Source organism: Platalea leucorodia, assembly GCF_965183815.1.
Source record: "Platalea leucorodia genome assembly, chromosome: 17".
In the NCBI taxonomy this organism is placed as follows: domain Eukaryota; kingdom Metazoa; phylum Chordata; class Aves; order Pelecaniformes; family Threskiornithidae; genus Platalea; species Platalea leucorodia.
This window is the reverse complement of record NC_138839.1, coordinates 3,113,564-3,141,335: the sequence shown is the minus strand read 5'-3', so window position 1 is coordinate 3,141,335 and position 27,772 is coordinate 3,113,564. Positions and strand designations below refer to the sequence as shown.

The window sequence follows — 27,772 nt, the reverse complement described above, 5'->3', positions numbered from 1 at the left end:
AAATATCTGTTTTTTTTCTGGCCTCTCATTGATGTTTGCAAGGCCCTTTTTATTGGTGGTATCACACTTGCGTTCATTTGTTCCACATAGGCAGCCTTTATATACAGCACAGGCAGCTTCTCCTAGGAAAACTTTGTAGTCTAAACAGACAGGAGCAGGAGGGAGACACACAACACACAAGGAAATGACTCACCCAAACTCACACAGCAGATCAGTGGCAGAATTAGGAATACAGCCCGGACTAGCTGCATGTCAGCCTAGCGGTACCGTCCTCCCTAGGCTGGGCCGCCTCTGTCCTGCCCGGGAGCCGAGAAAGCCCTGGCACCACGTGAAGGCTCACTGTGCACCTAAGACTGACAGGGAAGCAGACTGAAGGGCAGAGTTAGAGTCTCTTTCCTGTCTTTCAGCTCTGGAAAGCTTCAGTGATAGATGGAACTCAGACATAATTTGGACAGAACCCTGATTTTTAACTTTACAATGGCCTGTTGCATCCTTCCTGCCTCTCGGGTTTTTCCAGTATTCTGGTTCCCTAGGGCAAACAAGCGTCATTACTACCTGCTGCTTGTTTTCAGGAGACCACAGTGAAATTATATTTTTTAAATTTTATTTTGTTTAAAATATGAAGGACTTATCTCCTAGTCTATTCTGAGACCCATTAGCGCCTTCAACACACAGAATTAAAAAAAAAAAAAAAAAAAAGCAGGTATGAGCACAAAATCACTACATGAACCATGAAGTTCCTGAGGGGACGGAAAAATATGCAAATCTGAATTGAAGTTACCATCAGTCAGAACTTCAGGAGTTGGCTCTGTTCATATACATGCATCTTTTAATCTTCCGCTAAGGTTCACAGTAGCAGCCAGCAACTGTGTGTTGCTAGGAAGGAGGGGGATTTTTTTCAGGGCTCCTGACAAGCTACCACTTGCAACGCAGTGCCCCCAGACCTTCTAGATCTATACAGACAAATGATCCCCCCAAATTAACTTCTGAATATCAAGTGCCTAAGACAGAAGGGTATCCAACATATGACACGGGACTGACTCACTCCCATCAGAGCTGTGGTTTTACAGCATCTTAGCTTTTTCAAATCCACACTGAAACCACTAGGCTCGGCTCTAGGGGATAGATACCTAGTACTGGTCCAATTTGGCAGATGGTTGATAGCACCAGAGGAAATGATTGAGGGCTCAAATCATCACTTTGAACATTTACTCAGCCAGTGTGTTTGTCTTAAGAAATGTGAGAGAAGGCAGCAGCTCAGAACTGGGACATTCCACCTGGCCGTTACTCATCCACTTTCTAAATTCCAGAAAAAAGGCACCAGACAGGCAGACCCGGGTCCCATCTTTCCGTTCAGCAACAATCCTCTGTAAAGAGAAGGCCTGCACTTTGCACACTTTTTCATTCCAGATCGCAAGGCAGTTTACATGGAAGTTGTTAATCCTACACAAGGAGGACAGGTTCTGAGGAAGAGAGGGGAGAAGTATCTGGGCCATGGGCCACTGAAAAACAGTGTCCAGACATCCCATCACTGTCCAGGACTCCCGCTCACTCACCTACCCCTTGAGCACGCCTAGCAGGCTGACCACACCGTAGTCCTGGCTTACCGTGAACACACCACAGCCAGAATCTCCCTCCTTCCATTCTCGCCACAGGCAGAAGGACATACGAGCAGTCTCTGGCTGTACTGCCAAAACTTTATGATGGGACACTCATCAACGAGGCTGGCAGTGTTACAGAAGTTACAGCGTTTTCAGGCCCCGATTGCAAGATACATCACCAAGAAGCCCTGTGCTTCTGCTCTCCTTTATCAGAGACAAGAACATCCAGGCCTGAACCTAAAAGCAGTCTGAAGGAGGATGAGGAAGATTCACATACACTTAAACCAGGCTTTGATGCCATAATCGTTATTGCCCAGCTCCCTATTTCTGTTTGTCTTTCTCACAAGTAACCTGCTAAGCTTCCATGCCAGAACAAAACTGAAAGCAGCGATCGCCCGCTAACAGCACTGATTCCCTGCTAGCGGAAAGGACTAAACAGAGAGCCTTTTCCAGAGCAGTTCTTCAGCAATCTCACACGCCGGCAGCAGTAGGTCAGGTTTCTCTGACATGGGAAAAGCTTAAGCCACAAGCACACAGCACTGTTTATTGCTGTGAAGAACCAAAAAGTTCTGCACGTACTCCGGGAGCAGACACATTTAGCCGAGAGATGCCATTTTGTGTCCCCTTTCCGACCATCAGCATTGTGCCTCAAACCACATCTTTCGGTCTCGCTGTACGTGGGAACAGTGTTCTGGTACTACGAGCTTTTGAAGGGAAACTCCATTCCTCACACTAATTGCAGCCCATCTGTTGCACCCGCCTAAAATAATTAAGCGGTGGGATTCCAGGCACAGCATCTTATTTTGAGATCAGAAATGACTGGGAAAGAGTGGAAAAATTAATAGGTTGGCTCTGAAAAGGGTGCTCAAAGGTTGCCTCCCAGAGAGTTTTATTATTTGCCTCACGTTTGCAGGCCATTTCATTTAAAATAAAAATACTTTGGCTGAAAGGGGGTTGCTTTCCATCATGCAATACAATCCTGCTTCCAAATTTAGACACACAAACATGGAGCCTGGCCAACTTTTAAGGGCAGTCTATGCAAATTGTGTATTTGCTCTAGAGCAATCCAAGAGAACTCCGGCAACCATAACTTTAGCTAAAGAAAACAGGGTGCTGCTTGCTTTGCCTCCTTTAGAAATCAGGTGTTCTAGTTCTGCATACAAACCTACTTGTTTGAACCAGCATTGCTCCTTCTATCAAGAGATCTGAGTGTTATACTACAGTATTAAATTTAAACTTTCTACCACCCTTTTGAAAAGAAAAGGATCTTCATCCCCTTTAACAAAGAGAGGAAAATGAGAAACGAAATTTTTTAGTATCTCACCAAACGTCACAGAGGAAACATGTCAGAGCTCAGAAGCTCCTGGCTCCTCATTTCTTATAATATCTTAAGTAGTACAATAATCTCAGTTAAACTAGTGGTATGTCATGGTACCCATGACACTTTCAGTGTTCTCTAGTCTCTGAGGATTTCTTACTCTAATAAGCATCATTACTATCCCTTTCTTCCATGAAATCAACCAATAGCTCTGAGGTGCTTTTTTATTAAACATAAACATCAACAGAGAGTAGCCAGCCATCAGTGAAGAAATTAACACTATTCTGAAGTTAGTGCATCCTCTGAAAGTGCTGTTTACGAAACAGGGTTGAAAAGCACGCAATTCTGCCTAATTTTTCTTGCAAAAACTGCCTGCTGCCCAAGTGGCCCTGGAGGAGCTATGGAAGACTGAAATACCCCAGCATGATGGTTCTAGCAGAATTACCTTCAACAGACAGGTCCAGAGGGAATGGTTTAGCTAAAGAAAATACAGATCCTGTAAATTTATAGAAACTTGGCTTTTTACAGTAACAGATAATGAGGTGCTCCTGACAGAACCACAGCAGAGAAGGCAGCTCCTTTGGTACCCCTGGGCTCCATAAAATAATGTGGTACTTGAGTAAGAGAGTAGAGGGGCGAGTGTCCCAGTTACCGCGCAGAACAGTAAGTGAAAGCGTCCCTCCAAAGCACACTAAGCCAGTATTAGCTGTTAACCACTTTCCAGTGAAACCAAACGAACATTTGCATAGTGCCTTCACCCAAAATACCAAACCGCTTTTCAAAATTATCACATTTACCCATGACAAAAATGTAATTCTGCCATTCTGGAGCAGAACACAGCAGGTGCTTCACAAAACAAAATCCACTATGTAATACTTTAGGACAGAGGAAAGAAAGGATATAAACTTGGAGACCCTGCCCCACACACCCCTTCTAACCTAACCTGATACTGTGAAACCAGCAATTACTCCCAAAGACTCAGGCACCTAATTCCACCCTTTAGTAGAAGTCACAGCTTCCATCACTGCAGGAGTTCCCTTCTCATTCGTAACAGAGCTGATACCTGCAGGAGAAAACTGCACTTGGTTTTGGGTTTTTTTGTTTTTGTTTTTGTGGGTTTGTTTTTGGGGGGTTTTGTTTTGTTTTTAAGAACATTGCTAGAGGTCTCTTGACCACCAAAGGCAAACGGGAAAAAGCTTCTCCCATCAAACGTACCACACCCCTTCGGTGCAGCGTACAGGACCCTGAGACACACCGACACTGAGCTGCATTAAGGGAAAGAAACGATCACTCAGCAGGATCCAGCCGAAGCTATGAGCACGTCTAAGCTGATTTTGACCTACTCCAGGCTGGAATACACAGCAAACAAACTGGCTTTGCTCTTGCTGGTTTTAGGCTTTTTGCAATAGCCCTTCAGAATGGAAGAGGACAACTCCCCCTTGGCTCAGCAGAGCAGATCTCATTCCTCTCTCCAAGCACATACCTGAAACCTGAGTGCTGATGTTGAGTTAATTCCCTGGCAGGCACACAGCAGAAAGCTTTGCCTGGAGCTGATCTGTACCAGTGCCGAGTTTATGGCATACATACATTGTACCGCTCTCTCCCAGTCCAGCTCCTCACAGCTCTACAGGACAGCACAAGCTTGCAGAGCTCTGCAGAGCCATGGAACCCATCATCCCCCTCAACAGCCTGTGTATGCTTGGGTAACAGAAACCATCTCAAGGGAGGGGGCAAAAAAAACCCCAAAACAACCCCAAAAACGAGTAAAGCTCATTTAGAGTTCCCACTCCCAAGTTGGGGAGCAGCCCCATGACACCAAATGCGGTAACGCATATTCCTCCATCAGTACAACGTGGAAACGTTCAATTACTTTAACCCAGCAGCCCTACTCCAGAAGCAGCTGTCCCTACACTGAAAGCTACATACGTGTATTTTTATTTTCTCTCCTTCCCGCTCCCTAGCTCCATTTCATAATTAGAAATCACTCAAGGAGAAGGTGTTACACTCAAGGCACAGATATCAAGATTGTTATTTTCCGCTCACTTTCTTTTCACAGTCCCAGGTTTTTGCATAAATTACTTGTGAGAGAAAGCCTTTCCTGTCTTTCCGAGGGCTACAACCCTCTTCCCCTCCCCAAGGGATGGATGATGTTGTCAGAAAGCAGGACACATTTAGCTCTGTTCTACCTTCCGATGGGCCTACAGCAGAAGTTCTCACAGATGGCAGGACGCCAATACTAACACAGGCCATTCTCCCACATCACAAAGACAGTAAAATTGGGCACAGAGTTCTTTGGAGGACGCCCATTCAGTCCTAGGGAAAGCAACAGAAAAGATCATATGCAGCAGCATCTTCTGGACCGTAACTGAAACAATATGAACGGTCAGGGAAGCCAAATCAAGGCTTGCTAAGCCTGGGTGACCAGTCACAGATTCTGCCTTCAGGATGTACCTGCTGATTCTGCTGCTGAACAGACTCCAGCTGGCTGTTCCATAATGAACGAGCTGCCTCAGTGCTGACAGCAGCGAAAACCCTTTGTCAGTAGAGGAAACGGCTCTGACTCAAAAGCACCCAGGGAACGGAGCTGGTGAGTAACGTGGTGCTGTTTACACATAGTCACATTGCTGACTGTAACTGCTGTAGTTTCTTCTACCATTTTTTTTTTCTTTGGCACATTCTTCCATGACTGCTTATTCTTCAAGTTTAACCAGTTCCTCACTGGCTGGTGACAAAGCTCAGCCAGAAGCACCCTGCCATTAATTAATTCCCTTAAAAGAAACCTGACAAATTCCAAGCTATTAGTTTTTTTACCTGATATCCCGCCTCCTTGCTTAGGACTCCACATCCTTGTCTTAACACCAATCACTCTGCGAGTGGTTATGGGACTCTGAAGCGCTTGCAGCTGCTGAGAGGCTCCAGGAGCGTTTTCGCCAGACCTAGATGTACCAAAGGCAATGACACTCTCTCAGCACAAGACCTGCCTGATCAGCACCAAGTCTTGTTTATTGAACAAGTGAAAAAATTCATTTTTGACCAATATTTCGTGTTATTTTTTCTACTTTAAACAAAATTTTAGCCACATTTCCTAAGGAAACAAGGCACGTGCAAGTTATATGATCCCACTGTCCATTCAACCTCCTCCTCCTCCCTCCCATTATTTTGAAACGCAATGGCCCATTTCAGCTACATTCGAGAGTAGGGGACAAGTCTCAGTTTTATAGTTCTTACAAGTTTTGTAACTAGCATAACAGAGGAAAGACACATTAGTGCCCGTGCAGTGAGCAAGACTAAAAAATTCAGTCTTATTTCAGGGAATTGACACAAGAGTGACATATCAGATGGTCGCCTTAAGTTTTCCGACTCACAGAACTCCTTGTTTCAGTTTTGTTCCTCTGTCTTATACGAAAAGGCAAGCAAGAATGGATACTTCCATGGGAAAGCCAGCATACTCTGTTTGCTTAAAGGTAGCTCAGATGTCTACAAGAGCTACAGTTACTGATTCTTGTTTAATTTAAAAATCAGTAGGAAAAGCAAAACCCACTTTTCAAAAACCATTTCAGTTCTGCAAATGCAACGCTCCAGATTAAGTACAAAGTGCTGTTATTTTTGGAGAGTAACCGACCAGGCTCAGCCCAAGCGAACCCAAACCAGGATGTTTTCACAGTCAGAACAAAAATGCCAACAGCATGAATGGTGAAAAGAAAAGATGTAATTTTAGTTATCCACAGGTGCTGTTTGCAAGATCGGCAAGATCACTTCAGCCAGATTTTCAGCTAGTGTAAACAAGCACAGTTTATTAACTTTGGAATACGTGGACTAGGGTTCACAGCCACTGAAGCAGAGCTGGCTTCATATTTTGAGAAGGACCAAGTCAGAGCTACTGAAGCCAATGTACATACACCAACTTATCCTAGGCAACATTTTGACAGTTTTTAATATGAAAGTGTCCATTTAATATGGGTATTAGCTCACCATAGTAAAGGTACACATGGTTTCTGCTCAGGAACTATTGGGCAATGGTAGTCAGGTAACAGAAGGAGCAAGGTCCTATTAACCCCCTGAAAGGAGCGTTTTGTACACCAGATGCTCATTAACGTTCCCTGACATGGGCTAACATGTACTCCTTTTAAGACTGGTCTTGAGTTTACTAATAGAAGAAAGGACAACAGTTAGAATCATAGAATCATTTAGGTTGGAAAAGACCTTTTAAGATCATCAAATCCAACCGTTAACCTGGCACTGCCAAGAAGTTCCCACAGCACAGACATAAAAAGAACTTGGGCTTTCAGTGCCAGAGTTATGGTATGCAGAGAAATCCTCCTGCAGCAAAGGAGAAGGCATCACCCCTGCCCTCTCCCTCTGATGTACTCCCCCAAAAAACCCTAAACAAACAAAAAAGAAAACCCAAAAAAACCCCAAAACACCAAACAAAAAAAAACCCACCACACAACCAAAAACCCACACAACAACAACAAAAAAAAAAAAAACAAAAACCAACCAACAAACAAAAGCCTCAAACAAAAAAAAAAAGAAACAAAAAACAAAACAACAAAACACCACCACCACAAAAAACCCACGCTCCAAAAAAATAGGTTCTTAGGCACACTACCTATCAGGAGCCAATACAAGAGTCACATGAAGAATATTTCTCTTTACATTTGCTGCTACAGTTGCGTGCAGCCAGGTTTACTGAGCATCCCACAGCCTGTCCGCAGCACTTCAACACACGCAGGCCTGCTCTCATGAAATCAGAGCTGAAAACACTGTGAACAAACTCTTTCAGTCTGGACCCTTTCAAGGCGACAGTCCATCAGCCTCACATCATCTGACTGTCTGGGCAATACCAACATTAATTTTTTTTCAGGCTCCGCGTGCTTTAGGATTTCAGGATGGTCAAACCTTTTGCATGTCTACAAACAGCCTCAATTCAGATCAGTGTTTTCCTTCAATGTAAAGTCATCGGTCCCATCACAACCTATGCAGCTCCTGGTTTGAATCAGCGTCGGGCCTGGTCTCATGAGCAGGAGCTGGAGAAGCCATCATTACATTCCACTGCATTTCCTCTCCACATGACTCCTTCTTGGACAGCCAGCAAGCTGTCCTTCTGCCTGTGCCAAGGACAGCACGGAGAGGGCTTGCATGAGCTCAGCCTCATTGTCTGCCTGACCTCAGGGCTGCTTTAACAGCTAGCAGACTCTCCAACATGCTTTGTAGGGTAAGCGCAAGATTTCCAAAGGAAAGGAGTATCTTGTATTGACTGCTGCACTTTTCCTTTTCCTACGACAAACTCAAAGTTGAACAGAATTAATTTGAAGTGAGCCAAAACTACAGCAGACAATTACCAAGAAGCCTGTTTCTGTGGAGAACTGGAGCAAATGGCTGCCATATAGAGCTAAAAATCTCTTCCGTAGACTCCAGATCATCAGAGGTGCTATGGTTAACTGCTGTTTGTGCATGAAGAGGTTAAGCCAAATCGCAAAGCTGCTGCAGTTTACACACGCTTTAAATGTTTCTACTTTCCACCCATTTGGGGTTCAATCCTTGTTACCAAAGGGACCAACCTCTAAAAGTCTAAAAATCTTAATCCTCTAAAAAACTTCAAGAACCCATACTGATGCAATTGAACAACACATTTTCTAAAGAAGGCTCCTAAAAATGCATGTAATTCCTATCCTAGTTAGAACTATTGCTGTCCAGGTGAGAGTGACAACTAAAATCTCAAGTTTGCCAGCAACCATTATTTGCTAGCATTAGAAAAAAGAAGATATTTCTGCCATTATCTATGTCAGAAGCCCACTACCACCATGTTGCTGGGTTTTGACCTTTCCCACAGGGAGAACACCCTCTGACTTTGCAATGGTATGCTTTGGCTAAGAGAAACAAAATTCAGAACTTTCATCCCTTCTGTGTCATCTGACTTCCTATTTTAGAGCCAACTCATTTCAGCCCAAACCTGGTCACTGTGATAAAACTACCAAATTTGATGTTCTGTTCAGCTAACTGAGCTTGCCGTCTGTATTTAAGTGCATGCAATCCAAGAATTAGGGATGTAAGCGTGAGTGTAATTGGTTTTATATTCCAATTTTGAGGGACCTTTCCAGACCAATGACTGTCAGGCAGTTTGACACATAAAATCCCACTGGATATTTCCAGTCTGTAATAGAGAGCATGAATTCCTCTAGCAACCTCCTGCTGACTTTCAGCCATTTCCTCTCAGAACAACAGAATAATAAGGAGATGAAGGAGAAATCTTCAAGTCTTAAATATTTTCAGAATTACAAAAGTCAACCCTTTCCTGTTTGCAGCCCTATTTTTTTTATTTTTTTTTTTGCTACCACAGCTACATAGGCACAAGCACATACACATTTACTAAGCGTGCAGGCACCTTGGTATGCACATATTTTGGAGAGGAACAGCAACTCATAATAAAGCTTTGTGAATAGTATATTATGTACTCGTGCTCCCCCTACAGATAAATAGATGCAGCATTTGGCTATCTGATTCCCCGTTTAGCAAAGTGAGAGAGTTTAAAATTGCATCCTGTGGTCAAGAGAGTTAAACACAAGGGTTGTATCAACTTTCTATGTTATCTGATTAGCGCCACGTAAGACACACAGTCTTTGCAGTATCTGTCACAAACAACATACAAACCCTGAGCCACGCTTTGAGGTACTCCAGCAAAAAGGAATAAGGCATTTATATGACTAAGACTGGCAGTAACTGCCATGGATGGTTTACAGACACTGTTGTAAATTACACAGTAGTTCCAGACTTCTATACGTGGTTGTGTAATTATGTCTAATAGATGTAAAAGTAATGACTACTCTTGGCAGACTACAATTTGGAGGACTGGACTACTACTTAGAGAGCACACCATTTAATAAGCTGCTTTACCTCGTGGAGACTTGCAATTTACCACACAAGTACCCTAATGTAACAAGATCATTGCCATAGTACAAGAGTTCACTTGCACTGGAACATCACAAAGTACTGAACGATTACGCGTTGCAATTCCCACTATTTCAATAGTTCTCTTTTCTAGTTACTATCCCAATGTAAAAACAAGTTGGAGAGCAAGGTGGTGGTGCTGATCCAGGAAAAAGGCATACAAAGTTCTCTGCCTGCATGATCCCAGCAGACATGCGTAGAATGGACACGTTTGTGATCTACAGCCCCATCATGATGCTCCCCAAGAGCAAGAGAGGTTTTATGTCAAAGTAGAGAGAGAGAATAACCTAAGTCGTAGTGGAGAAAAATGGATAACATATCCTTGGGCAGTTTTTAGATTTAGAGACTACAGCAGAGAACAAAGATGCAAGTTATAGGATTAATTAAGACAAAGAAAATCAAGGAAGAATAAATCTCAAAACTGGAATCAGAGGTACAGCACTGATAAATGAGCAGGGCATGCTACTGCTGTCTTTATAAAGTCTTTTGCTCCATGTAATTCCAAAGGCATCCCAACTTTTCAGCAGCCAACGATCTCCTGGAAATGTGCACCGATTACCATTTTTCCCTAGGCAGGAAAACAGCAAGCTTGGACTAAGAGCCAGCAAGAGAAGCCGCAGGACTGACAGAGAACACCACCACTAGCATAAGGGCTCTTAAAACAAACGTAACTGGGGAAAAAAAAGACATGAACCTGACTTCAGAGGTGCTAACCCTCTCAGGCCCCAGCCTGTCATCTATGCATCTTTGTGCAGGGAATGCATATTGATATTTTAGAAACACTCTGCATATTTAACAAATCTGGAAGCCAGAATAAACAAACACTCAATCTTTCTCTTGCTTGGCGAGTTTCTAAGGCTCATGGCTAGACATTCTCCTCTATGTTGAAATCCTGACAACAGGCTGAAGGAAAGAGTCCTCCTGGTCTTGGTTAAAAGCAACTACAGCCTATTTAAAGCACAAAAAGGACGGACCATCTTTCTAATTTTTTTTAATCAGAGTTGCCTACTGTTAACAGATTGTTTGGAAAAAAGAACCATAACAATGTGCTAACCACATGTTTCTACAGGACTTCAATACAGTTCTCAGAATACCAACAGTTCTCCAGCAAGATTAATCAATTTTTAAATGTGGGTGTATCCTCTCCTTAAAATACCGACATAAAGAGCCAGCTAGCTTCCACGTCGAGGGCTAAGGAGTTTCAGAGGCTTTGAATTTACTGCCATCTAGGGACAAAAACAGCAGAGCCATACACAGAACCTCAGACACCTCCAATGTGCGAGTCACCTGTCCTTCCTGTAGCAAGATTCAACTGTACCTTGTAGCAATGAGTTCCACAGATTCTTTTTTTCTTCCCTTTCAGTTTAGTCAAGTGTTCTGCTCCTAGCAGATACAAGGGAATGCATTTTCAGGGTAGCTTCCCTGTCTGCTGCAGAATGACGAGCCTAAGGGAACTCATTTTTCCCTCCTTTCTCTCCTAGGTCAGACCACCCCATCTATCTGCTGGAATACAGACAGGGAAGAGCTAAATTACACAGAACAGAAGTTAACTGCCTCAAACAGAAAAATCAAAAGCAGAACCCAAAACAGAAGCCAGATATAAAGTCCTCTGTCAGGATTTAAAATAAACATTTACATTTTTCACAGCTTTCATGACTCTCTTCAATCATGTAAAGCCAGCTGATTACAACAGGGTTGTCCTGGGCACAAAACAGTCCTTGTAGTTAATGAATAATTAGCTCTGAACTTTTACTGATACCAATATCCGGATGTTCTGTATGACAGGGGTCAGTCGTAGAAAAAAAAAAAAACAACAATTTTTTATTAGCACAAAACAGAACAGAAAAAATAAATATGCCTTTTAAGGATGCTCATGCAATGCCTACAGCACATGCACACCAAGGATTCAGATAAGTGAAAATTAAAGCTTTTGCAGATATATTCCATGGAATTCTGATCCAACTCCTATTTCACCATAACCCTCAGTAAACACCAACCCTTCTATAGTAAGACTATGAAAGAATGTGATTTTGAAAACAACTTTTCAAAACACTTGTCTTATACACAATCAGAAGAATTCTCTCACTTATCCCCCCTCCCACAACTGATTGTTCTTAGAGCACATCGGTCAGTCTAATAGCAACTTCAGAAATTCAGCTGCAGTCTAAGACACCTTTGCTCAGACGTACGGCTGGGGGCAACAGCCCAGGGCTGTACACAGCAGTGCCAAGTCACCATCCAAGGGCTCACATCATTCTTCTGAGGAGGAAAAGCACATTGCTGTCAGGTTTGCCCTTGGAAAACTGCTCACCAAGACTGAAAGTTTCCTCCTACTAATTTCAACACACTCGGAAAAAGGTTAAAAGTAATCCGCGTACTTAAATATTTTTTTAATTACAATTACAGGTTAAAACTCATTACAAGTGGTTTTTATCGCTTTGAACTTTTCAGAAATATCTTGGGTGTCTGCCATCCCGCAGGAGGATTTTTCAAACCAGCTCTTTTCCAGATGCGCTCCAAATCCTTCTCAAATTTTATCTAAAACAGAAAAAAAAAAGAAATAAAAAAAATAGTAACGTAGCTCAGAAGCAACACTCAAGTATTCAGCCACTGCCATGTGTCCCAAGGAGAATCTAGGTATAACACACACAAGAAACAAATGCTTTTAAGTAGGCAGCTTGTTCTAAGTGTCAAAATAGTTAGCCTTACTGCAGAAAACAGGCTAACGTGCACAAGGATCTTGGTAGCATTATTTTAAAAGTCCCATGGGGGGAAAACTGAGAAGATGGAAAACAAAACTGTAAGAAAATTAAGAGGATTTTCTCATCCTAAAGTGTTCAACACTGCTTCCTACAATCTGAAGAAATGGAATCACAATTAACCCCAATTTGCATCTAGGCAAGGTGGAAATTACCAGAGAATGAACTAAACTATATCATAGCAAACCTAACAGGCTATCGAAAGGCAGTGTTGAAAGAGAACATCTACAGTTTGAATGAAGGCCCATGTCTTCCCTCAGCCCTCCTATTAAGGGAACTAAAAGGCTTCCAGGCAGGAAAAGACAACAGGAAGCACATGACAACGTTGGCAAGACAGGAAAGAAATTACACCAGTCTCCCTGATATAACACAGACACTTGAATTAATCTTTCACACAAATGCTAAAATTCTTCTCCGTTAGCCATACATTTAAAAGTTACTGTCATGCAAGAAAAATTACGCCTAGTAACTACCACACATATATGTTTACAACCATAGAAATATTCTAAATTACAACTTCTGAAGATGTACAGAAACAGCAAAAACAGAAAACACCAGTACCAGTAAATACTGAATTCATTAAGGCTCTCCGAGCTGCTGCCATTTTTCCCCAAATCAATTCCACTTAAAAACATCACCCGATACCCCAACAGAGGCCAGTTTGAGAAGCGGGCACATTTACGTCAAGAAGTTCTCTCTGCCCTGAACTTACCTGACGTTTCTTCTTGCGACCTTCCTTTATCCTCCTCCGTACAAACTTTCTTCGCTTTAGCAGCTTTTTGAACTTGTGCCGATTCATTTTCCTTCTGCGAATCTTCAAAACGTTCTTACATTGAAGCTTGTTGCTAAGTGTTCCCTCTCCTTCCTCCACATCAGCTCCCTCATCAGACGGGGGACAGTCGTATCGCTGGAGAGGTTCATAGCCCACTTCTTCCTGAGCATTAAGGACTTCTGCTTTAGGAAGGGAGTATCTAACTGTCAGCCAGCTTTCTAAGGGGCTGATGGAAAGTTTTCTGGGGACCAGCATCTCTTCCAGTTCAGGGTCCAGAGCATACCACTGCTGAGGCTGGGCTCCGCTCTTGTTAGATGGCTGCGTGCTATAGTGCGCAGATGTAGAACGATAGCAAAGAAAGGAAGACACTGACCTTGGCAAAAGGTGGCCTTTGAGAAGAAAAGAATTTCACTTAAGAGGCAAAATTTTCAAACAGTATCTTAAGAAAAGCTCTGCCCAGCTCTCAAACCATCAGACAACTGTGGCTGGAATAATCTAATAAAGGAAGCTGCTTACAAAAATTATATTCTCATCACAAAAGCAAGGAAGTCTTTTTTTGTTTTGAATTTAATTACGTTGCTGTAACACCATCTGCTAAAATTACATTATACAATATTTTACTGTGTAAACTGTGTAAGTGCAATTTGGAATGGCGAGGAACTGTTCGCTGTATTAAGCCTTTCTGCTGCTAAGGAGTCTCCTCCTAAGCTTAAAAGAGGTTAAATCAGAGCTACACAATACTGACGGAACAGATCAGAGACATAATAACATTCCACAAGCACTAAATCAACAACAGCCTCACTGCTCTTGCACTGCTTACTGGAAAATGAATTTCTGGGAGCCTAATTAGCCCAGGGAAAAAGAAAAAAAACAAAAAACAGAAAACAGAAAAACAGGTCACACAACGTCTGTTTACCTGCAATACGTGAAGCCTTCAGTAACTGGGAAGTCAGCTGTGATATTAACATATTGTTTCACTTTGTTCACTGTCAGAGCCAGTAATGACTGTTAAAATAAGAACATTTATTCAATGAGGCAAACATGTTGTTTTTTACACTTTAAAAAACCGTTCTAAATTTAACCCAAAACCCCAAAAAGATGGGCTGAGACACTCTAAGCACCCTCCTCGTTTTACCAACGCGCTGTCAGGTTTTGCTGCAGGAGCCTGGCCCACAAGCACTGATGTAGGCGAGCTGCAGAGGTGATTAATAAAGCTTCAGCTGTTCCAGGTTTAAAAATAAAGTAACTCCAGCCCGAGTCCCCCTGGCACACTTCTGCCCGGCTCCCTGCGAAGGCGTTGCTTCCACAGCAGAAACCGGAGCGCAAAAAAGGCGCCCGCTGCCCTCAGGCCCTGAGGAGCGGCCCCGCGGCCTAACGAAGGGCCGTCACCCACGCGGGCCAGCCCGCAGCCCTGCGCTCGGCGGGCAGCCGCCCTCGCCACAGCCCTGCCAGCGAGCCCCGCCGCTGCCCCGCTCCCGAGGCAAAGCCCAGCCGGGGCTGCCGGGCACCCCGCTCCGCCCCTGCCCCTCAACCTGCGCCCGCCATCACTCACCATCCCCGCCCGCCTCTGACCCGGAACTTCCGGCGGGCGCCGGGCAGCGCCCACACGGCAGCGCCCCCTAGCGGCGCCCGCCGGCGCTGCGGGGCCGGGGCACGGCGGGCCCTTGGTCCCCGCTCGGGGGCCGCCGCCCCGGCCCCGTTCCCCGCCCCGGCCCCGGCCCCGTTCCCCGCCCCGGCCCCGGCCCCGTTCCCCGCCCCGCGGTCGGGCGCAGGGTTCCGTTTTCCCCGCCTTCGGGGGAAGCGAGGTCAGGGAGAGGGTGCTCGGTGCGGCACGGCTGGAGGGCGGGGGGTGGGCGCGGGCAGGGTTTGCCTCGGCGGCCATTGAGCGGGGCGGAGGCGCTGGCAGGGCCCCTCCTCGGAGGGGAGGCGCCGGGGCTGCCAGCCCGGGCCCGGGGGAGGTGCGGGTGCCCCAGGCGGGGCTGGCCCGGCCACCTCAGCCCGGCCCCGAGCGGGGCTCGGTGCCCTCACAGCAGCAGGGCCAGGCGGGAGCAGGGCCCTGGGTTGCGTTGGAGCATCCCGGGGAGGGAGGCACTTGCACGGCTTTGCGAAGAGGCCGTCTCCTTCCCCGCGGTCATCTCCCCGCTCCCACCCCTCTGAATCGTGGAGCAGGGAGCATTTCCACCAGCGCTCCTCACAGCAGGCTGCGGAAGGCACCTGGACTCCTGTTCCCCACCCAGCATCTGACATGCCTTTCAAACTAAATACTTCAACTAGTTCACACCGAGCTTGCCCCTTGCTTATGAGGTTTGCACTGATACTACAGTCACACTTTGAGGTGGAAAGCCAATGGCTTTCAGCTGATAGGAAAGCACTGTGGTTTTTTTTCACCTGCTCAGTCACAGCAGCGGATAACTAGAAATAGGTCTGAGCACAGAAGCGTGGCGTAACAAGCAGTTGTTACAGCGAGACTTTATATCCCTGTTAACGTGGGGATCCCAGAAGGCAGCTAGACGCCTCCCTTCCGCACCCTCGGCTGCGTCTGAGGGCAGGTCTCACAGTGGCTGCTGTCCAGGAACAGCCACGCCTGTCTCTCCCACTTACCTGGCTGCGTTTGTCTTCTCTCGCTGGGTACGGGAACCTGCCACCTTGGCACAGCATGAAAGTGCCTGATCAGCTGGCGTGAGGGCGCGACGTTGAAGCCAATCCCAGACTTCAAAGAACTTTTTGCTTTTATCCCTACCTAAGGTAGAACACAGATCTTTCCACCAGCTGCTTTTAGTATTTCTGACCAGAACAAGGGTTTCAGGTACACCCCGCCATGTTAAACCCATCTAGCCTGAAGGAGACAGCAGTGGCTAGAGTTTCTTCCTGCAAGGTACAAGTCCAGTTCTCTGCTCAGGGAAGAGAAACCCACTAAGAGAAAGTGACACACAGAGAAATTAACTACAGGAGTTTAGTAAACAGACTATTTGTTTAAACAAGACTTTATTGAAGACATTTCAGAAGTTTATATACAAAACAACATTCCCACCCCCGTATCAGGATGTTAGTCACCCCCTGGGAACAAAGCAAGTGCCTGGTGTGTGCTGTCAACCTGGGGACACTCACAAGTTGCTGAGGAATTTACAAAAGTACCAAATTCACATAGTTTAGAGCTGGGCAATTTCAGCCTTGGCTCAGTTAGGACTGAAGGAAACCGAAGGCCCTTTCCCAGAGACACGTCTCCAGCAGACCGAATGTACTGGAATCTGACAGCCTACACTGGCCTTGCTCTGAGGTCAGGTCATTTACTTCTGCAGAGAGCGAGAGGCCCACTTTGGTTTTGGAAGTGAAGAGGAACCGGCCCCAGGATTTAACTTGCAGTTTTTAATCTATTTTAGATGGTTCCAGGAGATACCCACATCACTAAGAGCACAGTAGTAGTTGCAGGAAGCATTAGAACAGAGCAGTAGCAATACCAAGTAAAAGAGTCAGCCACCTCACTTTCCAGGTATGCCTAGAGAGAGGCTGGATATCAGACTGGCTATTTCAACTAGCGGATAAGAAAACCCTAGAGACACAGACATTAGTGGCACAAGTTAAATAGAGACTGACGTGCTGTTTCTGTAGCATACTGTGCACTTCTACCATGGTAGAGTTTCCCCTTGCCAGTCCAGGAAGGAACCATTTTCTTTTTCACCAAGACGGTCCAGAACGGAGAGGATACCTGGGATAGCCTCTTGCACCTGCATGGGAGCCTAGAGCAAATCAAGCTTAAATTATTACTGGGAATATCCTACAGAAGAGAATCAAATGCATTTAAGGAGTTACTAGAATCAAGTGGGATGTATTTTCACATTTCATAGCGTGCCTCTGCAGCACATGGAAGCGTATACTGCACAGCGGGTTCTTGCTCAAGGGCTGGGACAACAAGGGAGTCATATGTCACATTTTCAGAGAGATGTCACTTACCATGGTTCCGCCCATGTCAGTCTGAAGCCAGCCTGGATGCAGAGAAATACAGAGAATTCCATCCGATTTCAAGTCTGCAGCAAGACACCTGGTGATCATGTTCAGTGCCGTCTACAGGAGTGGAAACCATCTATTAGTGAGCTGGTTTTACAAACCTTGAGCAAGACCTTAAACCAAGCTAATTGCCACCTCCCTTCCACCACGCTGTCTCCTGACAAATGAAGGGGCAGTAACAGTATCACAGTAACTTATCCAGCCTTAGTGGGGGTTTCATTCTCAGAGCTATCTGTTAGGAGAAGCATTGTGAAAGCTCTAACGCCATAAGCTTACTGCCCAAAGATGAAACTAAGTTATGATGGAAGATAAAGTAGCAGTTGAAACTCCTAAGGAGCTATGGGGAAAATAATATTGACATAAGGACTCTGTTTTTCTGCAATAATCACTACACAAACATTCGGTTTTTTACTTCTGAACAGGGAAAACAAGCATATTAACAGCTTATGAGTAGGTGGTGTAGGAGAAACTGTATGTCTAATCTTGACTATTCGTACAAACTCAGTCTCTGGATGTGACAAAACTAAAAACTCCACCTCTCACTAACTAGCATTACCACGTACAGGTCAGCACACCTCTTGTTGAGCTTCACGCCTGCTATCTTGCTTGGACTGGAGAGGAACACAGCTAGTAGGACACACACCTGATGGCATCAGTTCTTCCCTGAATGCCAAGTCCCTCTGAAATGGATCTATATCAGAGTAGCGGTGGAGCATTTGTGAGCCTGTTCTTAAGAAGTTGGCATGCTTGCTCCAGATGTATGGTTTTCACATGTCCCATTTCCACCCACACAAAGAACAAGAACAGTCCCGGTTTCAGGCTGTCCAAGGAAGTGCTGCACACCTCAGATCATCATCTTAAGCTCAGAGTGGTCTTTAACTCACAGGCCTGCCCTCACCCAGCGAGCACAGCCCAGGGAAGCCCACAAACCTTTGCTATCCTGTAGGGGTAGACCTTGAGGAACATCTCATTTGCCTGGACGAGTTGCATGGAGGCAGCAAGAGAGGACATATTGATAATAGCAGCTCTGTGGCAGCCCATTCCTGTGCTCAGCTGGGCTGCCTTCCTCAGAAGGGGGAGAAAAGCCTGTGAAAACAAGAGTTTGTTTTAATTTGGTCAGCTTGCTCTTGGCCCATTCAAGGTAAGCCGGACTCTTGGGTTCTGCTCTATGAAGAACTGCAGTACAACTCCATGCCACCAGCACAGAATGGCAATGGCTCCCCAGACAAGCTGGCCGTAGGAAACCTTTCTATAACAGCCAGCTGTGAGGTGCAAGGACCTTCAGTCTCTTCTGCCCACCTCCTAGCCCAACCTGTCCACTGAAGTGACCTCATACCAGATGCACTTAAAGAAAGAGAAAGATCCTTGATAGAAAGGATCTCTTGCTGCTCTCTAGGCATGAAGTTTGCTATCAGACCTGTATCTGTGCAGTTCCAAGGTGACAAATCCTTGGGTTGCATGTCCAGCTCACTAGTGGAAAAGCCTCTTATAGTACCATAGATTAAGCACATTCCTCCCAATTCTTACCTTGGTGACCATCAGCTGGGCGACTGTATTGGTTTCATAAATGGTGAGCATTGTCTCTGCTGTGACTTCTTCCAAGGAAGCAAGCACATTGATGCCAGCATTGTTAATGAGGCAGTTCAGACCTTTGTCTCCCACAATTTCTTCCACTTCCTTGACTACTTTCTTGATGCTGTTTTCACAGACCACATCTGCACAGAGGAGCCAAGAAGAGCCACAGTGAACTGCGTGGTTCAAATGCCATCTGTCCCTATACAACACATGCTAAACCAAAGCTAAGGCATTAGTCCGAATGGGAACATTTAGGCAGCGCACAGATGACAATGCACAGAAGTCTTTACATAGATTATGTTTCCCCAGTGTTATCATAAGATGATTGCTTTCAGCTGCTGGAGGTCAGGTACAGCTACTGATCACTCAGGAGACCAGTTTCTTAATATGCACTCACCTGACTTGGCTGAACATACTTCTGTATAAGCCCTTTACTCACCCAGTTGGAGGAGCTTGATATTGCTGTATTGCTTGCTAAGCTGCTGGAGTTCCTAGGAAGGAAAAATTATTTGTGTTATCTTTTATATACATCTCCATGGCTATTAGATAAAACAGTTCAAGATCTGCACTTTCAGAATTGTAACAGCCATTTATTTTCAGAATTGGACTGAAGGCAGTGATACTGCTTTGTTTTCCAACTTGCTGAGCAGCTTTCCTGAGAGCAAGATCAACTGCTTCAAAAAACCGGACCCTTCACCTGCTTAGTCAAGATACCAGCACACTAGATTACAGAGCTAGAGCTCAGCCTGTACAGCTCAAGGGTGTGTTTGCAGTGTAACCAAAGGTCTTCCATCGAGCGGCTACCGTTGCCAGCTCCACAGCAGACTCGGTGCTCAGACTGCCCTCCAAGCCAGTAGTTCCCCACTTCCGTAAGAAAAGTGTAATTCTCCTGAAGCTCAGCTAGTGCTAGGCATCAGTTCAAGGCAAAAGGAATGCTTAAGAAAAGACATTTGGAATTACTGTTTGCAGGAAAAGTTCCCTAGCGATTTTCCCATGGAAATTCTGTTTCCCAGCACTCTCATTAGCTTCAAATTTTGTAACTGAAGGTAAAGCACACATGAAGTCGGTTACATACACAGCAACTGTCCACGAGAACAATTCTCTCTCTGCTAGCTAGCTATAAGTCAGTCATCTGCCTACTACCTCTCAGTAGAAGAATGACTTGGAGAAAATTAGTACTATACTGGTGTTGCTGCTAGACAAAGCATGTCCAAATTGGATTTATGGGCCAAGCTGGAATACTTAGGTTTCTGTGCCATGTAGCCAAGTGGGAAGCGTGGCCAAATGTAACAGATGGGTTACATACTCCCAGCCACGTTTAGGAGACTGAGCAACCCTGGACAAACATTCCAGCTCAAGCAAACCCATTCCTTTAGGAGCCCGTTGGGAATAGGGGTCAAGAGGGCTGATTTTGAAAGAGTACTTCTTTGCCACTTGGAGACACTTAGGGACTCCATGTCCTCTGTCAAGCTATAATGCATTACATCTTTTAACTCAGCTCACACTCTGCAGGATTCTCTCCAGGCTTGTTTAGAAAATTTGTTCTCCCACTGAGGACGATCTACAACTGCAGTTAAGGCTCTTAAGGGGAGGGGGAAGGAAGGGGAACAAGTCAGAAGCACAAAACCAGAAGACATTCCTTCCCTTGGAAAGGGCTTAATGGGACAGTTTTCAACAGATAAAAGGCTCAGAACACACTATCTCGTTTATTGATAGCCAGGCATGAAATAGTTCTGCCATGTCAAGGCCTGCAATAATTATGTGGCTTTGGACTGCTCACTGGACTTTAGTTTGACAGTATCGCTTACTTGATAATAAACTCCAGAAGTGCTCTGGCTTCTCAAGGTTTGTTCATTTATTTATAGTCAGATTGCTTTACTCTCCGACAGGAACAAGCTACTAACTTTTGCTAAAAGGCCAGAGATGTTCTGTGTAGCGACAGCAACTGCGAGGCTTCTGAAGTAAGCAATATGTTCAATTAAGAACTCCAAACCCCGTAGCACTAAGCATTCTCCAGAGCATAAACAGCATGAAATTACAATTGCTGCATGCAAATCAGGTTTAAAATTCAATGGTTTTTCCATTTAGTTAATTACTTAGTTAACAAGTGACTCCCACTTCAGTGGTTTAAGTTTCTCAGAAGCAGCTTCCAGGCATAAAGCTAACTTAGCTTTGGTCTTCAAGAATGCTACCCCACCTGATATAAACAAGCTGAAAAATCCAGTTAGGAAACCTAAAAATTGCAGAAAAGCCCATTCTTTTCCCTGCTGTGACTAGAAGGAACATGAGGAGAGGAGGACCGAGACAAGTTCATGGCAGCACGATCAGATGTAGCCATTTCAAGCCACCAGCCACCTATGTTGCTTCTCCTCTTCCCCCAGCCCAAGCAGTTTTGATCAAAGAGATCAAAACCCTCCTGTGTCCAGAGAATATTACCGCAATGCATGCATATACTAGTTATTGACTGCCCAGTGAAGCTTTCCTGAAACTCACTGTGGTCATCTGTCAAATGCCTTGTTCTCTCCCCAAAACAAACCCCAGCAAAACAAAACAAAAACAACAAAACCAACAAAAACCAAACCTACACCACCAAAGTAGCCTGCAAGGGGTTTTTTTGCAGCAGACTTGTGCTCACTTTTTGTATGCCAACATGCTAGCGCAGAGCCACTGCACCCAGGGCAAATAGGTTAAACTCCTGGGAAGACAAGGTCTCGGAGCACAGCCTAACAGAGCCAGCGCAGCCCGTAATGGCAACGCGTACGTGAGAATCGGTGAGCTCAGTGGTGCTGCTGTTTGAAGTGCAGCTTGTATTTTAATGTCAATTTACGCAGTTTCGCTTAAAGACAGTAGGTACAGCCAACATATCCCAGGCTAAGTCATTTTTAGTTAAAGTACTGTACAATTTAAAAACAAACAAGACAGACAAACAAAACCAACAAAAACCCACAACACAGCTCCCTAATACTGTGTTTAGCATAGTAGCTCTAGAAGTGCTCTGCACCTGAATAGTTACCCCTGATTCCAAGAAAACTTTAAACTCTGATTAGCATCTGTTGTTTCCTGCTCGCTGATTTTAATTACGATTAACAAAGAGGCAGCCTACTCCAATTTAAACAAGATCCTCTGGCACTCGAGGCTCCAGATACAGACTCATCAGTACACGGGATATTTATTGCTAGATTTCAACCAGGAATGTTATGTTGTCTTTGTCATTTAGCAAGATTTACTTTGCCTTCTTTATGAAAGCATTATTCACTTCAGTTACAACTCTTGGAAAGGATCTGGCCACACTAGGCCAGTTGGAAGCAATCAAGCCGGACTCACATAGCCTGTAGGCAGCTTTGTCAGGCAAAGGGTCCTTGGGTGTCCTTTCACATCATCCTGCTTGCACTCAGGACAAAGCCAAAGATGTATCATGCTTGCCCGCGTCTCTCTGAGATGGGCTATTCCGTATCACAGTGTACAGCCAACTTACTGTTTGATTGTGTAATAGCTGACACCAAGCTGCTGCAGACTGCCCCAAACCCACAGTCCTCTCTGACTCAAGAAGAGCCAGACCTTAATGCTGTAGGAAGTGCAAAACACTTCCAGAAAAAAAAAAAAAACCAACAACACTGCAATAACCCAAAATTAGAAAGACTTTGAGAATGCCCCCTTTGCCTGACATAACACATCAATCTTGCTAGAGTACTGCTCCAGAGATTGCTCAGCTGCTCTTCCAAATAGCAGACCACATGGCTAAAATATGTAGCAAAGAAAAAACAAAACCAAAACCTGACAGAGACAGTGTGCAGAAGCACTTCAGCGAGAGCTCTGCGTCTGACAAGGGAACAGACACCGCGCTGTTAGTAACGCTATCTCCTGCTTCAGAGGAAGGGAAACAGCACATAAGCCCGGGAAGCTTTCCAGCACCCGGCAGAAGACTCTTGAGCAGCGAGGAACTGAACGCTTTCTCGTTCACCTGGGAGCACAGTTGGGCTGGCAGGGGGAGCAGGGGGAACAGGAGATGCTCCCGTCCTGAGGCCCCACGTTCAGCTCTCAGCCCAGCCTAGCAGAGCCACGCCGAGCACGGGAAGCACTGTGGGCAGATTTACACCATGGCCACTTGGATCCCATCAGCTACCTGGCTTCCCCAGAAAGCCATCTCTTCCTTCCATACCTCGGCAAGTCAGAGAGGGGACTACGCCATTGTTAGGTGTAGTCTTAGACTTTAGGTCAGATTTTTTTTTTTCCTTTTTATGGGGAAGGATGGGGGAAGAAAGAGCAAGAAAGAAAAGGAGGAGGAGGGGAGAATTACAGATGGGTCCATGAGCCCATACAGGCTGCCCAATAACAACTGTACTGTGGTTTTGTCCATCTGGAGAGCAAAGACGGGACGTCAGGATTATTTTGCAAGAGATTTGTAGCTGCTTCCACTCTCAGTGCTGGAGCAGCCCAAGTAAAGGCAGATCAGAATCAAAGTGTGGCTGAAGGAGTCTAGTATGGTACTTTTCAAGGAGGGGCAGCGGTTATCTAGATGTGCCTGCAGGCCTGCTGCACGTTATCTGTGATCTAAAGCCCATTTGTTAGGCAAATGTTCTGTGGAGGCCACCTAGGAGCTATTCAGCACAAGAACTCAAGTTATTACAACTTCTGCCAGCACAGGCTCACATGCAAAAGCTTGCAGCTGCTCAGCGTTATCCCAGGGTTAGCAAGTTACAGGAGACGTGCTGCTTTCTGTAGTAAGCAGAGGAAAGCAAAGTCAGACTCTTCTCTAGCATCTTTCTGAAGTCCGGTCCTTAGGGGCTCTTTGTCCACTGTTTGGAGGACTCCGAAGCATGCAGTCATCTGTGTAACAGCACACACTCTGCCGAGAGACTCTGGATCACGAGAGACTCTCTGGATAACGCTCAGCTACCTGAGTAGCAGGTACACTGGTCTGCTGACTATTGTCCCCAAGATGGGCGCTGGATTTGCCAGTAGCTAAGCATATTTAATCACTTTCCCTCTAAAAATGGGAAGGTGATTTTTAAAAGGCTTTTCATTTAAGCTTTTCCCATCCTTTTCCCCCCTCCCTGCATTCTGCAACAGGAACGTGCTACTCTACCGAACCAGATGAGAGCAGAATTTAAGAAAACTGCCCAAAGTTGCTGTTCTCCAAGTCTATCTTCTAATCCAGAAAGACGAAGTGGGGGGCAGCGCACTCATATTAAGCAGGATTTTTTGTATGGTCACCTACCACAGAGCAAAGTAGGAGGAAACAAAATTAGACTGCTTGAATCACTGTCACGAGACAAAGCAAGCGCTGACAGCTCAGGTGTGCAGAGAAAGAACAAGTCACTCAGCTTTACAGCCCAGGCTGCGTGATCAACAACCAGGTCTCAGATGGGCAAAGCCCACCGCACGTGCACTACAAGTCTGCAGTGCCAGCCTCTGGAGCGCAGGAACCCCAGCTCTGGGTTTTCAAGATTTGACTGGGAAGTCAGTGAAGGCAAAGTTTTCTCTCTGAGAAAGAAAAAGAAAGAAAAATCACTGAACCTTTGCCTTTCCTTACCTTACCACACTCAAGCAACATTGCCAAATTGGATCCAAGCTTTGAGATAGTCGGTTGTATGATGTGCTAAGACTCCCATCGCTAGCAGCTCAAGCACGTCTGTGCTTGCCCTCTGCCAGCTAGAAGGACTAGTGGCATGGTGGAAACACACCTCAGAAGGTCAGAAAGCTTTGTGCCAACTTTAGGCATTGCAGATGGGACAGATAACATTGGTGAGACTACTGCAATACCTTCAGTAAAGATTTCCCTTCCTTGTGGAGTTTCCAAACCCATCTGTTAGAAATATGCTTTCAGCTGGCTGCAGAGGTTTCTATTGATGTACTGCCAAAGCACAGCACATGGCCTAGAGGTCCTTACAAAGAACAAAAACCCACCCTGATCCACCAAGGACAAACCTTGCCCCCCCCCCAAAAAAGAAAAAAAGCCTCGGCTGCACCCCCTGTAGCCGGCAGAATCACCACTCGGGGCTACTGGAAGGTGGCTCTTGGCCAGCTTCCTGCCTCCAGGAGACACGACTGCCAGCAGCTTTCCAGGTTTCTAGCGCTGCAAGCGAGGAGTGACCCAGGCTCTTCCCAGGCACACTGCACTATTTGAAGGCTGCTTCATCTCCTTGTGCAGGCTCACCAGCCTTTTTGCTCGAGATTTTTAAGTACCGGCAATGCGAAAAACCTCACAAGTTGTGTTAAGATACGTCCGTGTAATGTTTCCTAGGAAGCTCTTCCTATTGAAGGCACCATTTTGCCCCTCCGTGTAACTGATCCAGGACCATTATAATGAGAAATCACTGCTGAACACAAGGGCCCATTGGTGCAAAAGAGAACCTCCCTCAGCACCGGCTAAAGCAGCTTTAGAACAAACAACCGAGCAGGGAGATTTCTATCTAACACCAGGTCATATGTCTGCCGGTTTCCTGTACCACGCTGCTGTGCAGTCGCTAACAGGAAACACAGCCGGGACAGCCGCCAGACCCCGTCACAGGAGTTAAAAGCGAAGAGAATGGCAGCAAACACTGGTTCAGGAGCTCATGTAGTGCCGAAGGGGGGCTGCGGGGGAAGCTGCAGGAACCAGCGGCTCCGAAAGGCAGTCTGCACATCAGATTTCAGTCTCGCTGGGCTGTTTCTCCGCAATTTGATTCAGAAATAGCCTAAATGTGCCTTTGTGCTGGAGAGGTTTTGTTGACAAGAAGAAACAAAATTAAGACCTTTTCCTTCCGCTTCGTAAGTACCTGTAGAGCAGCGCAGTGCTGCTGGAGAACGGCGTGGCCAGCCTGCGGGCGTTACCTGACCAGCCCCGTGCCGCCAGCCTCGAGCACCATCTTTTAAAGTTTGTGTGTAGCTAAGTCACTACATTTTGTTTATTGCTAGCATGGTGCGATCACAGTTTGCGCTGAAAAGAATAAAATCTGCAATAAGGGAACAGACATACAAGCTCTGTTTACCTCTGGGCGTGCCAGGGAATTGGCCTTTCACTAAGGCAGCCTTGTGCCGTGCTTGACACAGGGGAGATGCCGAAGCAGGGCTTTTGGTATCAGTTCTCCCACCGAGTGCCTGTGGCAACACACAGGGCTTTGAGACAGCCCCGGCGCCCAGAGCCGAGAGCCTTGCAGCTCTGGAGCACGGGAGTTTTCCCAGGAAGGGAAGAGGGCGATACCCGCGGGCATCGCAGGGCTGCCCTAGCACCATTCGACCTGACTCAGGAGAGTCAAGATCAGGCTGGAGATGCAACAGAGGACACGAGTGGCCACAGAGCGAGCAGACTGCTCACCCTCATCATCAGTTCGCCTCCCAAAGGTTTGGGGAGTGCCTTTAATTTGTCTGACAGTCATTTATTTAATTTGCCTGACAGTCTAGGGATGGGGAAGGAGTCCGAACGCATTACTGCTATGCTGTAGCAGCAGGAACGCTGGCTGAAAGGGGAAAGGGCTGCAAGCGAATTCACCAGCAACATGACAAAAGCAGAAGGCTCTGGTCCCTACCCAGCCAAGAAGGGCACTAAGGGGAGCGTTTAAGTCATCATTCATTTGGGCCTTCTCACTTGTTGCAAGTCCAGCAAAGAAAGGGAAGGGACAGATGGGGCACAGCTCCTTCTGCGGACACAGACACATCGTGTGGAAGAGACAAGGAACGCTCGAACGGGTTCCACTGGGAAGGCTTCTGGGGGATGGACTACCCCTGCAGGGCTCCAGCTCCGTGCAAAACTGGAGAAGGCCAGGACAGGCTTATCTCCAGCCGCAAACCCAGCGAGAGCCTGGGGGACTCGAGGCAGCGGCTGGCAGGAGCGCCCGGGATGCTGCAGCCGTCCGGCCTGCCTGCGCGCCTCCGGCTCGCCTCGCCTCCTCTCGGGACGTGCACAGCGGTACCCAGAGAGCAGCACCCCGTGCTCATTTCCCTCCAGCCTCGGAGACTTCCACGGCACCGGCTTTATCCGACCCGGCCACCTACCCCGGGCGGGAGCTCAGCCCACGGCTCCCATCCCACCCTGGGCTCTTGCTGCCGGGACCCCGGCGCTGGGCTGCAGAGATGCTCAGCCTGTTCCGCGCTTCCACAAGTGCCTTCTCCTTCCCCCGCTCCGCCACCCCCCCCGGCTGGCTCTGCCTGCCGGGACCGGTGCTCGGGGCTGCAGCCCCAGCCGGGCTCCTCTCCAGCGGTGCCTGCGGCGGGCTCCTGGCTGGGGAGAGCTCCGGTAGCCCAGCCCTGCCCGGCCCGGCTCGGCTCCGGGGCCCCGGCAGCCGGAGGGCGGCGGAGGCGCGGCGCTCCCGCGGGCTGGCAGCATCCCCTCCCGGGGAGCCCCGGCGCCCCCCGCCCCGGTTACCTGCGCCTTCTCGGGGTACCGGCAGGTCGCAAAGACGAAGTCCGGGGAGGGGTTGGCGGCTGCCAGCCCCCGCACCAGCCCCAGCCCGATGCCCCGGCTGCAGCCGGTGATGAGCACGGAGCGGCAGCGCGGCTGGGCCATGCTGGCGCGGCTGGGCTCGGCTCGGCGCGGCTCCTAACCTGCGCGGCGTGGAGCCGGCACCGCCGCCCCGGTCCCGCCCCCGCCGCCCCGCCCGGCCCGGCCCCGCGCCGCCCCCGCTGCCTCCGGCCGCGGCCCCGGCGCCTCCCGGCCGCCCACGGCCCCCTCGCCCCCCCCCGGGCCGCCGCCGCCCCGGGGCTCGGCTCCCGGCGGCTCCCGCTGCAGCGGCGCCGGCTCCCGCGGGGGCAGCGGCGGCCGGAGCCTCCCCCGCCGGGAGGGCGCTGGGCCGGGCGGCGGGGCGGGGGCCGGCCC

The 27,772-nt window shown here is 47.1% G+C and overlaps 2 protein-coding genes across 3 annotated transcripts; both read right to left on the bottom strand.

Moving 5' to 3' along the window:
* Positions 1–11,671: 11,671 nt before the first annotated feature.
* On the bottom strand, positions 11,672–14,977 carry AURKAIP1 (aurora kinase A interacting protein 1). Of its 2 annotated transcripts, none has more exons than XM_082328754.1 (4): positions 14,951–14,977; positions 14,315–14,403; positions 13,339–13,787; positions 11,672–12,405 (listed from the first exon to the last, which is right to left on the bottom strand). In XM_082328754.1, exons 2-4 carry the CDS (start codon positions 14,364–14,366, stop codon positions 12,298–12,300), a joined length of 609 nt encoding a protein of 202 aa, XP_082184880.1. In that variant the 5' UTR covers positions 14,367–14,403; positions 14,951–14,977; the 3' UTR covers positions 11,672–12,297. The 2 variants fall into 2 exon arrangements, with proteins under 2 accessions (XP_082184880.1, XP_082184879.1); XM_082328753.1 differs by lacking the exon at positions 14,951–14,977 and adding an exon at positions 14,534–14,917.
* A 1,457-nt stretch (positions 14,978–16,434) lies between these two features.
* LOC309598309 (C-signal-like) lies at positions 16,435–27,505 on the bottom strand. The gene is made up of 6 exons (XM_082328752.1): positions 27,323–27,505; positions 19,418–19,469; positions 18,931–19,118; positions 18,334–18,489; positions 17,350–17,460; positions 16,435–17,135 (listed from the first exon to the last, which is right to left on the bottom strand). The coding sequence occupies exons 1-6, from the start codon at positions 27,461–27,463 to the stop codon at positions 17,022–17,024; spliced, it is 762 nt and encodes a 253-aa protein (XP_082184878.1). The 5' UTR covers positions 27,464–27,505; the 3' UTR covers positions 16,435–17,021.
* Positions 27,506–27,772: the final 267 nt, after the last annotated feature.